General features: G+C 39.4%; 1 protein-coding gene across 2 annotated transcripts in view; it reads left to right on the forward strand.

The window, feature by feature from the left end:
* Nucleotides 1–16,539, forward strand: part of ZFAND6 (zinc finger AN1-type containing 6) — a 38,653-nt gene extending 22,114 nt beyond the window's left edge. For both annotated transcript variants that reach the window (XM_075713643.1, XM_075713642.1), the window contains exons 3-7: nt 3,760–3,929; nt 5,166–5,277; nt 7,465–7,565; nt 14,897–15,010; nt 15,593–16,539. In XM_075713643.1, the coding sequence (XP_075569758.1) occupies nt 3,779–3,929; nt 5,166–5,277; nt 7,465–7,565; nt 14,897–15,010; nt 15,593–15,741 (627 nt within the window). In that variant the 5' untranslated portion in view covers nt 3,760–3,778 and the 3' untranslated portion in view covers nt 15,742–16,539. The remainder of the gene's footprint in view (nt 1–3,759; nt 3,930–5,165; nt 5,278–7,464; nt 7,566–14,896; nt 15,011–15,592) is intronic.
* Nucleotides 16,540–18,419: the final 1,880 nt, after the last annotated feature.

Genomic DNA, 18,419 nt, shown 5'->3' on the forward strand with positions numbered 1-18,419 from the left:
CCTGTTTTTTTCCATCAGATGGATGAACTGATCTGACTTGAGGAAGGGGCGGGGGTGCACAGCAGGGGCCAGGGCTGCAGGAGCAGGCTCACCCCTTTCACAGCGCTTCGAAGGCTGCAATTTCAGTGACAGCCCACCATTACTGGCTTATGTGATGGTTGGGCTCAATGATACTATGGATCTTCCTGCATGAGGAATTATGGACAGTTTTGAAACAAATCACCTGAAGCTGAGCCAAAAACTGGGGTGAGGGGAGGTCTTCCCTCCCCCCAAAACATCTGTTCAATGATCTCTTGCTATTCACATTTGCTGAGATGGGGACAGAGTCCGGCTGCTCTGCTTGCGGCTGTTTGACTCCAGCCTGAGCGGTGAGGAAGAAAAGTCCCTGAGGCACAGTGCTGTGTCATCTTGGCCTTTGCCCTCGCGCAGTAGTGGATGTGGACAGGAAAGGCATTTCTGAAGTGCAGTGGCAGGAACCACCAGCACTTGGATCTCCATTCCCTTGTATTTTCAATGCCTGTTTTTGGCTAGTGGTTCTACTGATACTTAAAGCCTGCTCTGCTACTGCTGAAACAAGTGGTTCCACATGTGTCTTCAGCTAGACCCTCTCTCATGTCCCAAGAGCACACATGACAAACATGAGCTCGGAAACCAGTCTATGTTAAAACTAATTGGCAAAAGATGGAGTGGTTGGTTTTCTGTTTGATCACTTCCTTGATTCATTTTGGTGTGTGTGAGCACTGAGAGGGAGGGAACAGCATGGGAGAGGGAGTGAGAAGCTGGGGAGCAAGAGGTTATTATAGTGCTTTGGCATTCTGTGGCTTTACGGTTCAGATAGATCAGTTCAACCATCTCAGCACCTTACAGGCTGCTAAAATGTGTGTTGTCCCTCCTGGTCACATGTCATCTCTCACATCAGTTCCAGAGTTTCCCTCTGTGTTGTGCTTTTTCCTTTTTGTTTTGGTGGGTTTTTTGTGTGTGAACTGATTGAGCTCACTGAACTGTCAGAAAACTTTCTATGGTGGCGATGGCACTTTTTTCCTGGTGGGTTTTTTTGGTGGCTCAGGGAACTAATTGGGTCAGTGAAGGTCCAGCTGAGCACTGGAGCCAGTGTGGGGGATTGTATGTGATTGTCCCCTTCTGAATGCAACAAGCTATTGTATTGGTTCAACTTCTTTCTCATTTGACTTCGTAACATTGCATCAGTTTGATCCTATCTCTTCTCCATTTTATTCCCCAAATATTAGCAACCAACGAAGGATCTTCCACTTCCTGTGGCTTTTATTAAAACTCTTCAGAAGAATCCCTGGCACTTCCCCTTGGAGATCTAAGTGTTCTGGAGCCTCGTGCCAGTGGCTTGTGCTTTGGCTGGTGGCAGGATCCACTGGTTAATGAACTCAGGAACTGGCTTAGCTAGAACTCAGTCCAGCTTTTCTTGTTTTTCTTCTGGGCATCTCGGTGCACCTTTCACAATTTGTTTATTGAATTGGAGCAGGGTTTTTTTTTTTTATGTCCGTGTTAGAAATTGTTGTGCTGTGATTGCATTAGCACCTGGTCCCTTCAGTAATGGTTGTGTTGGGGAATAAGAAAATTAGCAGTAACTGGTGCTGTTATTGAGTTCCTGTGTGCTGCTTGAAGCTAACTATTGAACAGAAAGGCAGTCATGGTAAATTTTCAAAGTTAGTGTGGTAGGGTTCTTTTAATGTGCTGCTGTCTAAAATTAAAAGGAATAATACTTGTATTGTGACATTAAATCTCTGTTAGCCCTCGAAATACTCTGTCCAAAGTTTGGTTTTTTTAAGTAGTCTTTCAATCTTAAACATCCTGTGCTGAGTGACTTGTGTAAGGTTTCATCTTTAAATTGGTTTGAGGTACCCAAGCACAGAAAACTCATGTTCATTTACGCTCCGCTGAAATGGCTTTGCTGAATGTCGGACCCAGCGTAAGAATTGAATTCCCACATGCGCTACTTGCAGTTTGATTCTAAAGGGCTGTCTGGAGAAAGGCAGCAATGAAAGTGCTCTTTCAGCTACAAGTACAGTACTTCAGCAAAATCAAATTTAGCTGTCGTTTGAGGTCAATGGGGGCTTTGTATGTCAAAAGCAAATACTTCTATATTGGGGTGGGGGAGTGCAGTCAAACAGCTGAAATAAGCTTAATTGCAGGTTGAAGCTGAATAAGATACTATCAGAGATTTTGGGTTTTGTCTTCCTGCCTGTACATCTTCGTTGTCTCGTATCTTGAATACTTTTTTATCCTTAGACTAGAGTACCATATTGCTGTGAACAGAAGACTTGACTGTCGCTTCTGTGTTGCTGTTAGCTTTGCAACCCAGAGGTTTGCTTTTGAGGATCAGTTTCATATGCTTTGGGGAATTAAAAACAAAATGCAATGGATGTGGGTGTGGGAGGAGATGAGGATATTTGTCTAAAAACAAAATAATGGGGAACTAGTTTGTATTTGGCTTCAAATACATCTTATGTAAAAGGAAATCTTTCTACCCTGGTGTACTACTTAATGTGGTTTAATCTAGTTTTATAACTTGGCAATTGGTGAAGTATTCAAATAACTTGAAACCTGTTCCCCTCTGGATTTTCTTTTCTTTACTTTTGAAATACATACTGATGTTACTTGAAAGGTTGATTTTTGTTTGGGTTTTTTTTCAGTAATATTGCTTACCTTTGGTTTGACTTGCACAAATTAAAATTAACCATGCTTCAGCCTAATTTTTTATGAGGAAGTATAGAATGGTAGATCTTGACTTGATCTTGAATTAAATAATTGATACCTTCAGATACACTAGTTTCTTAATGAGAATTTTTTTTTTCTTTCAAAACTGATACAAAAAAGGGCAAGAATATATTGGGGGGGCAAAAAAAGGAAAATTAATTTTATCTCACTGATGTCAATAACTGATTTACAAGTTAGACCATTTGAGAATAGTTAGGAGGCTCAGAACACTTGAAAATGGTCATTTGTTGTAATTTTCTTGTATTAAGAATGTTTACAGATCTTTACAAGCAAGGGACAAAAAATACTAATTGTACAGTGTTTATGAAAACTAAATCTAAGGATGTTATATGAGTTGCCTTGATATTTACCTCTTATTTCTCATCTTTAGTATATTTTCACACAAAATTGGTATATAGGAGGTATGTGTACCTAGTCTAGTATTTTTGACTGAAAGAGTGATTTTCTTTTTGCATGTGAAAAATCATAATACGGGTTTTGTGGTAAGTAGTTGTGTTGTCCTTCACTAATGATGTGGTGACTACACAGTAACTTGTGAATTCATGTGACTATTGTTAATTATAATTCTTATGCCATAAGTAAGCATGTGTTACCATGCTTGTCTTTCATTTTATAGTTCTCATTCACAGTATCAGGTGCTCAAGTTTCAAGAAGAGCTCAGCATGTGTGTCCCCCTCCCCTACCTCCCCTTAACTTACTGCTGGAAGCAGTAATACTTCCAATATTTTCTAAAATGACTTTTCTTTGTGGGCTATGTATTGACCATAAAATGGTGGGGCTGGAAGGGTCTGTATGTATGGGTCATGCAAAGAGCATATATGTGACTGTATTTGTATTACTGGGCAGACTTTATAGACTTTTTAGGAAAGGGCATTGAGTTACCCGCAAGGCATCTTTTGTAGAAGATCTTTTTGCTGAGCTATAGGAAACTCCAGGTTTTCAAATGTCAACTGTAAAAGAAGGTTTTTCTCAGGCCTCTAAATACTGGGTTGTATGTATCAATTTCAGGTTTACAGAAGAAGGGAAAATGGCTCAAGAAACTAACCGTAGCCAAGTGCCTATGCTTTGTTCCACTGGTTGCGGATTTTATGGGAATCCTCGTACAAATGGCATGTGTTCAGTGTGCTACAAAGAACATCTTCAAAGGCAGAACAGTAATGGTAGAATTAGCCCTCCTGGTAAGTAATGCTAACGTATGTCTGTTTGAACAACTCAGAATGACACAGGAGACAGCAACTTGCTTCCTGATCATGTCCAGACACTAAAAGTATAGGAGCATTAGTGCAAACTGTTTTATTCAAGTATCTTACCTTATGGAATGAGCTTGGATGAAATGCTCGTAATGTAATTGTGCTGTGATTAATCTGCTCAGAAGTAGACTCTTGCTAATACCTTTTGTATTAATCTGAGTGCTTCCAATTTGAAGATACAAAACCGCAGAAAAACATGCTATACCAAGATATTTTTCCTGAAATCACTGACAGTAGCGATAACATTAAGCTTTTGGGGAATGTTTGTGAAAGCATTTAAAATATAGGTATTTAATTTCTGCGAGCCTGATGCTGAAGGATCAACCTGTAGACACTTTTTAAGAATAGTTTCTCCTAACTTCAGATAGAGATACTTTTTGTTCTTTTTGGCCTAGTGCCCCATGTACTGTGGTCTTTCCTACAAAGCAATTTTCCCACTGAATTAAGTGCTGTCTTCCTACATTCACACTCTAGAAAAAGCTAGAGGGCTCTTCCCCCTTTAAATGAATGGTAGTGCCCTCAGAAAGAGGAACCCTTTCTCTGCTCTGTTCACCCTGATGTTTTCAACTTCAGCACATTCTGCTGGGGGAAGGAGGGTTAGGGAGTGCTTCCCTGGAGCTTCTAAAATGTCTCTTCTGGCTTGGCTGGATACTAAGAGCAAGGATTCTCATGGCACACGCTTGAAGACTTTCATCCTTGACTTTAATATTAACTTGACTTTTAAAATTGAAGCGATAGCTTCCATTGAAATCTGGGGATCTAGGTTCTACAACTTCAAAATGCATCCTAAGTTGGCAATAGGATGCTACACTACTGTTTCTCACGGATCTATCTTAAAAACAAAGCTTATGGTGTCAGAATACTGCAGTTTATGCTGAGAAGGCTGTTTGTAGATGCTTTAATTAGCAGAAAATAGTAACTATTTTAAAACTCCAGCTTAAAAAATTTTGTGCCATGTAACTTCTAGGGGCATGGAGCTGGAACGTGATCAAAATATGGCCAAACATAATTACTTCTTGTAAAATTATGTTTCATTATGATGTAGGCTGAGATTCAATTACTTTGCTGGCTGGTGTCATGGGGGTCAAAGAATAATTGTATTGTATAACTTTTGTAATCCCAGGAAGTAGTGTAACACATTTTACATTAGTGTCTTCCTTCCAGCAACTTCTGTCAGTAGTATAACTGAGTCCTTACCAGTTCAATGCACAGAAGGCAGCACCCAGGAAACTCAGTCAACTTTAGATTCTACATCGACTCCATCTATGCAGCCAAGGTAAGCTGTTTCTGTCTGTTCTGTGTTTTTATGTAAAAATCTGTATCAAGATGATTTAAATGAAGTGTACTGATACTGCATAATTAAATGGTAGGACCTGGATTAGGAAAATGTGTAAGATTTAACTGCTAACTTTAAAGCATGGGATCTCACAGTAAATAATAGCTGATCTGTTAGCTACATCTTGCATTCAAATGCAAATTCCTCTTTAGAATTTAGCCTCAAATAGGAGCTTTGCCAGCTTCATGCTGTTCTACAGAGATTTGTCTGGCTAGTCTTCTGACTCCACAACGTGCAGTTGGTTGTACATTTACAAAAGGAGAGCTCTTTTCATCTTAGAAATTTGAGGATTTTGTAAAATGGCAGAAAGCTGTTTACTAGAGCTCTCAAATAAATGCATGATAATGTGTTAACAAACTAGTTGCTTTGTGAAAAGTGGCGCGTACTAGAACAGGGGAAAGATATCTGAATCTTAGTAGGAGTTGTGCTACTGAACTGATTTCTTATTAAACGAGTAATTTCCAACTGGATTATTCAAGGAGACATAATGTCCTCTTGTAAATCACTCAGACTTACTAAGTACTCTCCATTTGTAAAAGCTAAATATTTGTTTATATTTAGTGGCTGCATTTCAGTTTAGAATGACACAACCAACAGTGACTTAAATGCTTTGGAAATTTTTTGAGTGAGAAATGTTAGTGTGTTATACTATAGAAGCTAACTTGCAGTAATATTCATTCCAACTTTCCTTTAAAATTCAGAATGTAGTAAAACACAGGCCGAAGGTGATTTCATCAGTTATTGTTGGCTGATTCTGTTCAGACTGTGTTTTCTTCTCCTTAGCTTTTTATAGGAGGTGTTATCTCATGCTTGGATCCTGTGTATGAACTGAGAGCTGGGTGCCATGCTTGATGCTATATTTGGTCTCTCCATTCTGGGATTTCTAATTGGGGTAGAAAATAGATATCTTACCCTTACACAACTCTTCTAGTATATGTGTTTTTTAAAAAAAAAAAAAAAAACCAAACCATCCAGGTCTATGCACAGAGGTGAACCAATTACAGTGCCTTGGGTTTGTTTTCTCACACAACCTTTGTAATACCATGAAAGAGGGGGAAAAAAAAAAAGTATCTCTTTGATCAGTAGCTTGATTACTGGTTACAGGAGAAATGAGTGGATGGTTGCTTTTTGAGTTGCACATCAAAAAATCAGTGTCACTTGCTCTGTTTTCCAAAATAAAAGCAGGGATTCAAATTCAGTCTCTGGTAATACCTGGGTTATGATACTCTGAGGAAATGTCTACTAAATTGACAATGCCCTTTTGCCGGTGACCAAACCTGTAGCTCAAGACCTACATGCAATTCTTGGCAACTAAAATTGCAACTCAAATGCCCTGGTTGTGTCATGGACTACTGGTAGGGCTTTGCTGTTTCATGGGCTGCTGGATAATCCAATTTCTTGGATTCAGAGTGAATCCCTAAGTGGAAAGGGAGAAACAAATTGGGCAAATGGGGTAGTGCTCTCTCTCGCTTGGGACTTCAGCTCTGTCTTGTTCCATAGTAGAGCTGCTGGATGAACAGTTTGGCTGCAAGTGGCTGCTAGTATAGAATCTCTCTCCTCTAACTGTCTAGGGTATTCATCTGTGAGTTTCCAGCCATTATGTGATTTTAGCAATGTGGCTGACAGGGTTGGGAAGTTTGGCCAGCACCACTTTACACTGTGAAAATCTAAGGGGTTCTGTGTACAGCTGCAGATGCTTTATTACTGGAAACATTGACATGCTGCAATTTTCTTGTTTGTATCACTAGAACACCAGAAGTAGCTCCTCTACAATTATCTTGCTGACTTATGTTAGAAAAATCCTTGCATATTGAATGTTGCATTGTTGCTTCTGTGTGGAAGGATGGTATGCCAAAGTACCCCAGAATAGTCTTTTCCCCTTTTTATAGTTGAACTGGTTTATTGCATTCAATATGAATGCAAAAATGTTTAACTTTTTCATCAATTCAGATAGTCCAGTATTCTTAGACACTGTGGCGTTTTTAAATGGTTACAGAAACAACCTCAGAGTGAAAAGTTTTGGCATGCTCTTTCATCAAGACATGCTCCAATGTATTGCTTTCAGAAATGCTCTATAGAACATGGACATGTATCATAAAAATCATAACTTTTTTTTTTGCCCCCCAGCCCTGTGTCAAGTCAGTCACTTTTAACAGAATCTGTAGCATCATCCCAACCGGATAGTACGGCTGTGGACAAAACAGTACCCGAGACAGAAGATTTGCAAGGTTGGTGCCTATTTTTCAGAGACAGAACTTATAAATAATGCTTTTAAAATTTTGATTGTTCTTAATATACTCCTATTCAAGAGATGGCTTATTCTTAAACCCAAATATTGTGTGAAATCAGAAGGCAAAATAAGGATAAACTTCCTTTTCTTAAAAGGCAAGCCATAAACTGAAAACTTTTATATTAGCTCAGTTGGTTAGAGCATGGTGCTAATAACGCCAAGTTCACAGGTTCAATCCCTGCTTACTGCAGGGGGGGGTTGGGCTCGATGATCTCTCAAGGTCCCTTACAACCCAAAGCATTCTATGATTCTAAGTGGAATGAAAAGCAACACTACTCGGATATTTAATGGGCTATTTCGGTATGTGCCACAACAAGTGTGTTAACTGGGGCTGGAAATGCAAATTGTAAATTAATCTACTGTTCTGTCTTTATGCCACAGCTATTACATGTAAGTGCAGTTTTGAGTATCTGTTACTTCTCAAGAGTAGTCACTTGAAGCAAATATCACAGAAGTTTATGAGCATATTTGTGATAGAGGGTGTTACGACATAGCTATTGTAAGACCAGTGTTAGTATCTTGTATAAACATGAAACACCTAGAAAGGAACCTTTCAGCTGTGAACTGTAGTGGTGTAATATTTTGACCAACTGAAATTCACTTTATCAAATATAAAATTACCAAGCCACAAGCTTGGGTTGCTTGAAGGAAAATGGCTAAGTGGGTGATTTTAACTATATTGGCCTAAAGTCCTTATTGCTGGTATAATGCAAAGGGTTTTCTTCTCTTTGATTTTTTTTTTCCTCTTTATGTGCAGGCTTGCAGAGTGTAAAACTAAAGAGTTTTTAATAGTATTTCTTAGGAAAATGCAAAAATGCCAGATAGTATAGAAAATTTGCTCAGACTTGTAATCCGTAGACATTATAAAAAGTATTTAAAGGTAAGTCAGTAAATATTCTGCCTTTACTTCTGCTGACACAGCTGAGGCTTTAGTGGGTAGAGTTATGTTTCTGTAGACTAGTCTAAACATAGGATTTTGGGTTTTCCACAGATACGACCTGTAATTCCACTTAAAGATGCTAAATATATGTTCTTTCATTGTACCTCTGATATCAAAGTTCTGCTTTTCAGGTACTTTTCTGAACCTGAGCTCTCCGTTTTTGTAGGGTGGAATAGAAGAGTCATTATGCAGCTACAGTGCCGAGTAAGGCTACCTCCTCAGTCATACAAACAGTAGCTGTAAAACTTGGAGAAAAGGTTTTAATGTTAATGCCATTTTTTACTAGCCTTTGAGATGTCAATTATTAGAAACATGTTTACTCTTAAAAAGATAAATTCTAGACATATGTTCTAATACCCAGCCTTTAGTTTGTTTTGTGGAGCTGAGAGCGCCTGTTGCCTCAGTTTTGACAATGCATTTAAGGTGTGCTCTTAATACCGATCAATGATGTCAGGCCTTACCCAGCTTGAGAGAAGAGCAAGTGCTGAAAAGGCTCATGCTTCTTAAGTTCTATATATTTGCACAGCAGAGGTAGGTTTGCAAGCTAGATTTTTAGTTGATACACCTCTGAGTAATACACAAATGGCTCTACTTTCATCCCTGTTCTGCAGTATTGGGAACCTGGGATGTGCTGCCTGCCAGCTGTAACCCAGCTCCCATGCAGGTACATCCCTTTCTGGGAACCTCAGAAGTAGAACGCCTCAGTCAGGAATATGAATATTGCACTGCAGGTTTATGCTGATAGGGATGTGGTATATATGAGAGAATATGAAGGCAACTCCTATAAGCTGATCTTCCTACTACAGTCTTCCCCCCCCCATCCCCCCCTTCTTCCTGTTAGTCTCATGATTCTTCATCTTCCATCCAGTGCCTGAACTGGTCTCTCTGTTTACATATGTATCTTACTTGCTTGGTTTTACTTACTTACTTACGTACTTACTTACTTACTTTCAACCTAAGTTGAAACTCTAGGTTTGCAGCATCTACTGTCTCTTCACTGGGAGGTGGGGGGAGTGCATTATTTAAAATAATCTTTAATGCCTGTAGTGTGAAGTGACTTGGGCCTGTGAAAAGACTTTTCCCAGCAAGTTTTCAGAGGAATGTCTCTCTTCTTACCCATTTGGATAAACTTATGCTCCTTCTAATTCTCCACCTCTAAAGCTAATTCTCCCTATGAGAAGATAAGATTAGGCTTCTCAACTAGAAGCTTTGATTTCAGGGGCGTATTCGCATTTTACAGTATATGTTTCAAGGATCAACCTATATCAGGTGTTTAGAGTAATCAGCAGTGTCCTGTGTCCTTTTCTTTGTACCATAGTGATTTCTAAACTAAGAACACCACCGCCATGTAATTGCAGTTCTAAATTACAATCCCTATTTATAACTCACTGTGGCAGGGTCAGCCTCATTTTCTGAAGAGTTGCTTCTGTGCTACCCCTTAACTGAAAATCAGAGGAAATGTAGTGTTTCCAGTTTTAAAGTATTTTGCTTTGAAAGTGCAAGTTTGTAAAGAAAGCAGCTTATAATGGATGCTAAGTGGATTTCATTGAATTGTCACAGTTGTGCATCCTAAAGTTTTTTGTTTCTTTTTTTTTTCCCCCACATCATTCGTAATTTGACTTTTAGGCTGATGACAAGAATGTATTAGAAATGTGTGAATCAAAGTTACTTAGTGTTGTCTGGCTTTTGTAGCATTTAAAAAAAGAAAAAAGTCACAGAACTGTGGGAGTTGGTCCCAGACTGAGGAGCTTATAATACTACTTCTGTTGATGTAGGGGAGGAAAAAAAGAAATTATGTCTGCTTTGATCATTTGTTCAGTATTTATTCTGAAAAAATCTTGCTTCGTGGGAATGTCTGTTCTGGAGCAAATTGTTTTATGCTACTTGTATAGTAAGTTAGTCTTTTGTAGTTATATGTAGTTGAGGTCCCCTTAACTTGCTGTTTAACAAAATTTAGTAGGCTACAATAGCCATGAATAAAAGATTGGGTGAATAGTTAGGCTTTCTTAGATTACTACTATTATTTTTTAAAGCAGACAAATAAATGGGACGTGAGCTGTGTACACGTAGGCCTTGCTGTTTGCAGACAAGTTAAAACTACAAAGGGATAAAAATCCCAATTAGCAGTTCAGATTTATTTGTCTTCATTGGATTTATGCATTGCAAAAGAAATAGAGGAAAACTATAGAATATGTTATGAAATCTAGATTTTTACATTGAGTGACTGTGTCATAATGCTTGTAGGTACTGAACACTGCAAAAAGCCCAGACACTAGGTAGTGTCTAATGGATTTTTTTTTAATATTCTTAAATATCATGAACATATCTTTAACAATGACCTAAAATGAAACGCATTAAGGTACAACCCAGCTTTTGTAGCAGCTTTCTTCTATTTTGAGCATCTCTCCAACTCATTTTAGATTGCCTCATGGACTGTTGTACCGTCTGGTCAACGTTATGGCCCTGTTAAGATTAGCCAGTCCGAATTCCTTATTTGCTAGCCAGGGGCTAATGGGCCTACCTCCTGGCAAGCCTGCAAGCAGGTAAAGAGGCGCTTCACTTCTCTAGGATTAATGACTTTAAAACCATCTAGGTTAGGATTCATGCTTTGTAGTTCAGGGAGGCTTTTAAAGGTAAATGAAACTTGTCATGGAAGGCAGGAGGACTCCACCACATATGTTATGGAGCTCATACAACTCAAGAACGTAGGGCTAAAGGTACAAATTATATTAATGGGTGAGCTGTTAGCCTCTTTGAGGCTGAAAACTTTGGAGAACCAAAACAGCCACTTTGATTTTCAAACTCATTGTTAAATTGGAGAGGTCCATATATTAGCATTGCAAAATGCAATCGATTGTGTAACACAGTTGGTTAGTATTTTGAAAAATCAGAATACTAAGATTTAGCTAACTAGCTAAAAGGTGCATGGCTGTTCTTGTCAATGAAGTCACCTGGTTTTGCACTCATCTAGGATTTTTATGAGGTAAAAGAGTTTAAAAATTCACTCATTGCTGACTAAGTTAAAAAGAATTGGTGTTAAAACAATTTAAGTGGCTACAGAATTTTACATGGAGATAACCTGGACCTAAGGTGATGCTGTTGAACTAATGGCATCAACTTCAGTGGACCTTATCAGGGCTAGCTCAGTAGACAGAACTGGAAAGGAATTGATGGATACTTCAGATTTTTGTGATGGTACCAGGGGCTCAGATGTAGAGTAGGATTATGATACAAGTGTGGAAAATAATGTAGGATATCCTGATTTACTGGATGAATGCTCCAGGGAGAGAGAAGACATTCACAAGAAAGATTTAAAACTAAATTCTGTAGGTGTGCTTTAATTTAATTTACTTAAGTTGCCTCTTCTTAACACTGAAACAGTGTATTTTTAGGCTGATTACTTCAGTTTAGGGTTAAAATGGTAGGAAGTAGGGATCCTCTGTTTAGGATTAACTTCACATTTTATTCCTCTGGAGGAGTGGGTATTCTTCCTAGGTCTGGTCAGATGCCCTTAAGAGGTAAAGGTGGCTGTTAATGTTCTCTCTGTGGGAATGAGGAACTTTTTTCTTTGAGAAGCTCTGCCTGGTAATACAGGGGCGATAAATGTAAAACATCCAGAGTAGGGGGAGAGGAGGTGTTAGGAGTCTTGCAGCAAATGCACAGAGTTCTGTGTTGTGCCTGTGGTGATGCAAAGGCTGGAGTGTGCTTTATCTCATGGGTGCTGTTTTCACAGTTGGAGTACACTGAAGTTCAAGCAGGGTTGGCACAAGCAAAGCAGTAGCAAAAGCTTCTGCCTTTAGGAGGAAATCCAGACTCTGCTTGTTTTTATCAGCTAAAAACATGCTCTGTAAAACAGGGAACTTCTAGAGGCCAGCCCAAATTGTCAGCTCCAGAAAAAATGAGTGTATGTTCATGCTTTGTTCCTTTTTGGTTAGTTGGCAGCTTGTACTGGTGCTGCCAGTGCTTCTGTTCTCCAGCTAAAGGTGGAGCTGGGGCTGGGGGAAGGGAGGGAATCCGTTCAAGCAAAGCAGGCAGCAGCATCCTGGAATCCAGACAAAGTACAGCAGCTGGGAGTGGCTGCAACATGTTTCCTGTGAGCTCCAAGCTGTGAGCTGTGTGGTGTTGCATGTTACCTGGCTTTCTCCTATTACCTTCATGACAACTGGCTTACAGACAGAGCATTAAGCACTGGCACTTTGTCGTCTAGAGGTGGCTTAGTGGTTGGGGTATTGGTCATCATCATAGAGGATTTTGAGTCAAATCTCTGGCTTCTATGCAAAAGTGAATCGAGACTTAAAGTTTATGGTTACTACAGTAGGTACAAAGTGACTTGTGGCAGCAGAAGAATCTTCCCACTCAGTTCTACAGTGAGCAGCAGCCCTTAAATATTTTTAAACCTTTTTAATGTGAGAGCCATACACACAAAGAAAATGTAAGTATGTGTGTATTAGAGAGCCTTGTTATGCAGGGAACAGTGCCAGTTGTTCCTAAATTTGGCTAATAGATACAGAGGCTTTTAGTAAAACTTATACTGAGGTAACTGGATTTTGCTACGACAGGAAATGCAAACTTGAGAATGTTAGCTGCTAAACGCTAATTCATGGCATGAAGCTTTCTTAATGAATTAATAAATACCACAATGTCTGTTCTGTATAACACTGTAAGAGTTTATTTGAGTAAGTCTTACCATTTTTGATACTTATCTTGCATCTTTTAATCCTTACTGCTTTTGACTCTTATCTTGCAAACCTTTGGATATTATATGTCCACTCAGAAATGTGCCCTTTAACAGCCATTTAAAGCCATTGAACCTTTTTTTGCAAACTATCAATTCTTACAAATTTCAGGACAAAGAAAAGCTCTGCTTGTAACATAGATGGTGGTTTTTAAAGGATTTAATAAACCATGTATAACAGTCTATCTTTGCTAGATTAGCCTTTGGAATATACTGTCCACTCAGGCTGGTGGTCAGGTATTTTGCTACCCATTGCTGTTGCTTGGTACAGACTCCAATGTTTTGATACAATGCAAAAGTGGAAAGTGCCCTTTCCTTTAAAAAAAAAAAAAAAAAAGTCAGAATAGCAACACAGGAAAAAAACCACACCAGAATTGTCATGCAGAGTAGCAGTCAGCTGGCATAGAACTAGCACAGAACTGCATCTGACAGTCTTCACCTAACAAAAGTCCAGCTGCACAGAGATGCCTGCAGCTTTTTTCCCTGACAAATGTCTGGGCTTGCTGTTGTATTCCCTTCTTTACAGCATTGGTTCTAGCTCTGCTTCCATTGACACTCCTCCCAGACGGAGCTTGCTTTCATTCTTTGCCTTTTTGCTGCAAATACTCTGAGCTTCTGTGTACCTCACTCACTGGGGACTCGTCCTGCTGTGATCTAGCAATGGCTGGTAGGCAGAGGTTGGCTCTTAGCCCTTCTTGAAGTTGGGTTTTTTGGTTTCTATTTCTGTTCCGTAATGTAAGGAATGTGCAAATACTTGAGGAAAACCAGCCAATTTCTATTTTTACGTGGGTCGGGCAAATACTACCGTTACTTGTTTATATTCTCCCACACAACCTGTAACCTGTCTCTTTCAGATGTGAGAGAATATTAAAGTAGGTTGTGAGAGAATATTAAAGTAGGTTGAAAGTTGTCTTAGCAAAAGCAACTCTAACATGAGGTGTTTACCTGCTTCCTTCTGGGTTTCAGGATAGTGTACTTCCTCCCTGTAAGTCTGTGTATCTTGAGCTAACGGTGTCTCGCCCCAGGTTGTGACTATCCCCTCTGGAAGCTTTCTCCAGGTGTGCAAGAGCAGCAGCTTCACAGTGGTAGAGATTGTTCTGAAACATTGCATTTTGTGTGGCCTCAGTACTGCAGCCTTCAGCAAAAATAATGTTGATTCAGTATTTGAAAAGGAGTGTTTTGTTCAACTGATCCTAATAAATACCGTGCTTCTTACAAGCAGCCTTTAGTAACCGGACTAGTAACACTGGTGGGGAAACACTTGGTGTTGGATTCTCTTCCCAAATCTGACAGTGCTGAATCTTACTCTTAAACCTAATTTTTAATTACTCTGTTTCTTTATGGTATTTTTGTACTGTAAACTTTTTATGAGCATTCAGTGAATTCTCAAATTAGATTGAAGGTCTAGAAGGAGGGAGTTCCAGTACTACTACTGAGTGTCCATTACACTTCAGACATGGAAGCTGCAGCAAAATGGCTAACCCCAGAACCTGAATTTACAACATGGGCTTTAGATTATCCTATGACTTAAACAGAGAAAGGGGAGAGAGGCAGACTTTTTTTCCATTGTTCTTATTAACTTTTTTAATATTAGCTTCAGTGTCAGAGAATGCAGAGCCTACACCTGAAGAACAAGACAAGTCGCTTGACAAACCAAAACAGAAAAAGAATCGTTGTTTCATGTGCAGGAAGAAGGTTGGACTTACTGGTAAGAAATTCCGATTCCAGTCATCTTAGACTTGTTTAGGCTTTGGACCTTTGAAAAGTTCTTCTCTTAAGGGGAAAATGGGGCATGGTCATCTCGGTGTTCTTGATTTGAAATAAAACTCGGCCAAAGGTGCTTTCAGCTTGGCTCTTAAAAGACTTAGTCACTCATGTATTATTTTGTTTTTCAGCTTCCTGTCTTTAAGTGAAATACATAATTCCAAATACTTCCCTTTGGAAGTCTGCTTAGCTGAGGACAGCTTTGCAGTGGTTCAGTGAAAGGGCCTAAGAAAACTTGAGTTCTGTGGGGTGAAGATTCATGAACAAAGAAAAAGAGCCAGGAGGTCTCTAGGAATGTGTTTTGTGCTAGCATATCATGGTAGGAAGGAATGGTCAAGTCAAATCTTACTGTAATTGCTTAAAAATATATTATTTGTGATTCTTATGCTTTCTGCAGCAGAGGCTCTTTGGCTGATTGACACTGGTGACTGAGATTTATTGCTAGTGAGTGAACATATTTAGGATTTAAAACAAACCAGTATAATTAAGAATGTTGAAATGTCTAAGCTAATATTTCTGTCCACAGGGTTTGAGTGTCGGTGTGGAAACGTTTACTGTGGTATGCACCGTTATTCAGATGTACACAGTTGCTCTTACAATTACAAAGCTGACGCTGCTGAGAAAATCAGAAAAGAGAATCCTGTAGTTGTTGGGGAAAAGATCCAGAAGATCTGAACTGCTGCTTCTGCTGGAATACAAAATCCTCTGACCATCTGCAGATTAAATTGACTTGAGCTTTTTTCCTTAGTCATCAGGAATGTAGAGCAGTGTATCTTGCCTAGACCTTTTAATCATGCATGTCATCAGATGAATAGATTTTTTTTGTTTTTGTTTTTTGTTTTGAAAATGACTCTGAACATTTATTTTCATTGCAGTTTTCTGTGGCTGAAGACTTAAGTAAACTTTACAAGTATTATCCTTTAAGATCATTTTAATTTTAGTTGAGTGCAGAGGGCTTTTATAACAAACGTGGAGAAAATATTGGAGGGCTGTGCTTTTCCAGGATAAAACATGCATGCGTTAACTTTGCAGTTTATTTTCTTGTTGTATATAGCTTTTCTCTGCAGCACAATTTCCTTTTTTTGATAATGCCATGTATGGCACTACTAGTTATCAGTACCTGAATGTATTTTAATCATTATGGCTGCTTCTGGGTTTGTTTTTTTTTCCCATTAACGAGAGGTTATACATGTTCGCATATTAGCTTGTTTGCACCCTCTACCTATTTATGTATGAATCATTTGTAATGAGAGTGTGTGCTGAGATTGTCTGCGTGGGTTTTTTTTTTTTTAAATTGGTTTTTGTTTTTGTGTGTGTGGGGGGAAGGCTGTATGCACTTCATTGACTGCAGGTTTCATTGGGATTACATCCAACAGTCTGTACACAAATATGAAGAATGATCTGAAGTATCTGTGCTGTATTTATGTTTATCCATGTCTTAACTTTGATTAAATAAAATTTAAAAAAATTGGAGCCCCTGTGGCTGTCACTGGCATCTGTAATTTGGATTTCTCTTGCTTTATTTTCATGGGGACACTCCATTGGCGGTTCCTTTTACTTACAGTGTATTTATCCACAGAGACTGGCCATATCCCAGTGCCAGCTATGTTCTGATTTTTTTTAACCTTTTCACCTGTAACTATCAGGAAGACTACAATTTCCAGAAGCTTTCTACCTTGTGTGTTCGTACATTCTGCACAGGGAGTTCTTCATGCTTCCTGTGCAGCTCATGTGCAGGAGTTGGGGTCATTTGTGACAGTGTACTTAAGCTGGGTGCAGACCTACAGGTACAACAGAGTGGCCAGTGACTAGGCTGTGGACCCATGCGTGTGATTCTGGTTCTAGGAGATACTGGATCACAAACTCCACAACTGTATCTGACAGCACTGCACAGACTTCCTTGAAGTGAGGTAGAAATGGTTCTTGAGACAGTTACTCCAGTGAGATGTCCTTACTTCTGAGGTTTGAAATCCATAGGCTTCAGCGCTGAATACTGCTACCACCCTCTACGTTGCTCCTTAGCAGATCTACAGGCTTGTAAGTGATCCCCATTTGGGGGTAGGGGGAATTGTTCTTTTATTGTCTTGTGAGGGTGCTCAGTAACTTTCTTTTAATTAAGACTGTCTGTCTTGTCAGACCAGAGTCTGTGCCTCAACCATTCAACTACCCTGATCATCCATATAACTTAAAGGGTGAGTGCTTTATGTAGTACCATGGTAACTTCAGCCAGTGCTGCTTATCACCAAACTTAACAGTACACTAAAGAAGAACTAACTCTTCTCCAGATGGTACTGATCTGCGGTTGGAATTTCAGTAGGTGACTTGCTGCTGCTTTTAAGCATTTGTGAAATAAATGAGATTGCATGGCTTTATTTAAAACATTAAATTTTTAATCAAAGCTGGCTACATCCTTTAAAATTCTGAATGCTCTGTAAAAGCTATGGCTGGCAATTAGTAGATAAAGCACTACATTTAGCATATAAACACTATGTAGCAGAAGGAGCTCTCTCTATTGGATAGCTATGGAAAGTAATCTGCAAGACCCAGTAATAAATGAAGTCTCTTGTGCTTGCAAAAATGGCTTAACCACAATCTATGAAGCACATGGTCTTTATAGTAAATGAGGGAATAAATAACTCTGGCAAGTTTCGGTAATGGTCTGCCTTTTTATGGGTCAAAGATCCTGTATTTCCTCAGAGCACTTGCTGAACTTCCTCTTACACAGCACAGAGCATGGAAGAGCAGGAGCATCTTCTCTTTCGTGGGTGTTCCTCAGTTTGCTTTCCTCTTTGCTGCTACTTCCCTATTCTCTAATCCTTCTCTTCTCAGTTTGACTTTCCCTCTTCCCTATTTCTGGTCTCTCTCCTCCTTTTCCTAAGTGTCTTTTTTCCCCTACGTGCCTTCCCTTCCAATCTGCCTTTCATCTGACAGCAGTACTTCTGGGCCGAGCAGAGAGGAGGCACTGTAGATTTCACAATGGGGGGGCAAAACCAATCCTGTTTGTATATTCTGGTATCTGAGAGACTGAAAGAAGAATAGGTACAAGAAAAGCCATTCCCTTTGGAATTCACATACTCCCTTTACCACCGCCTGTTCAGAAGCAAGAACTCTTCTGGCCCTCGATTATATGGTAGGAAACGTGACTACGCTGCGAGGAAACCTGCCTTGCAATGCTGTGGTGGTACCGACAGTGGGGCATATCAGCATCAGGCAATTCTGCTTCCACACCTATCGTTCTTAAAGCGATCTAATAAACCTCCTTTGGCCTGGCTTGTGCGTATTTCTCATTTAAGAATATTGAAAGAGCGTATGGTCCTGATAAACTTGTATTTAGACTGGAAAACTACCTTTCC

Source organism: Pelecanus crispus, chromosome 7 (assembly GCF_030463565.1).
Source record: "Pelecanus crispus isolate bPelCri1 chromosome 7, bPelCri1.pri, whole genome shotgun sequence".
Taxonomy (NCBI): domain Eukaryota; kingdom Metazoa; phylum Chordata; class Aves; order Pelecaniformes; family Pelecanidae; genus Pelecanus; species Pelecanus crispus.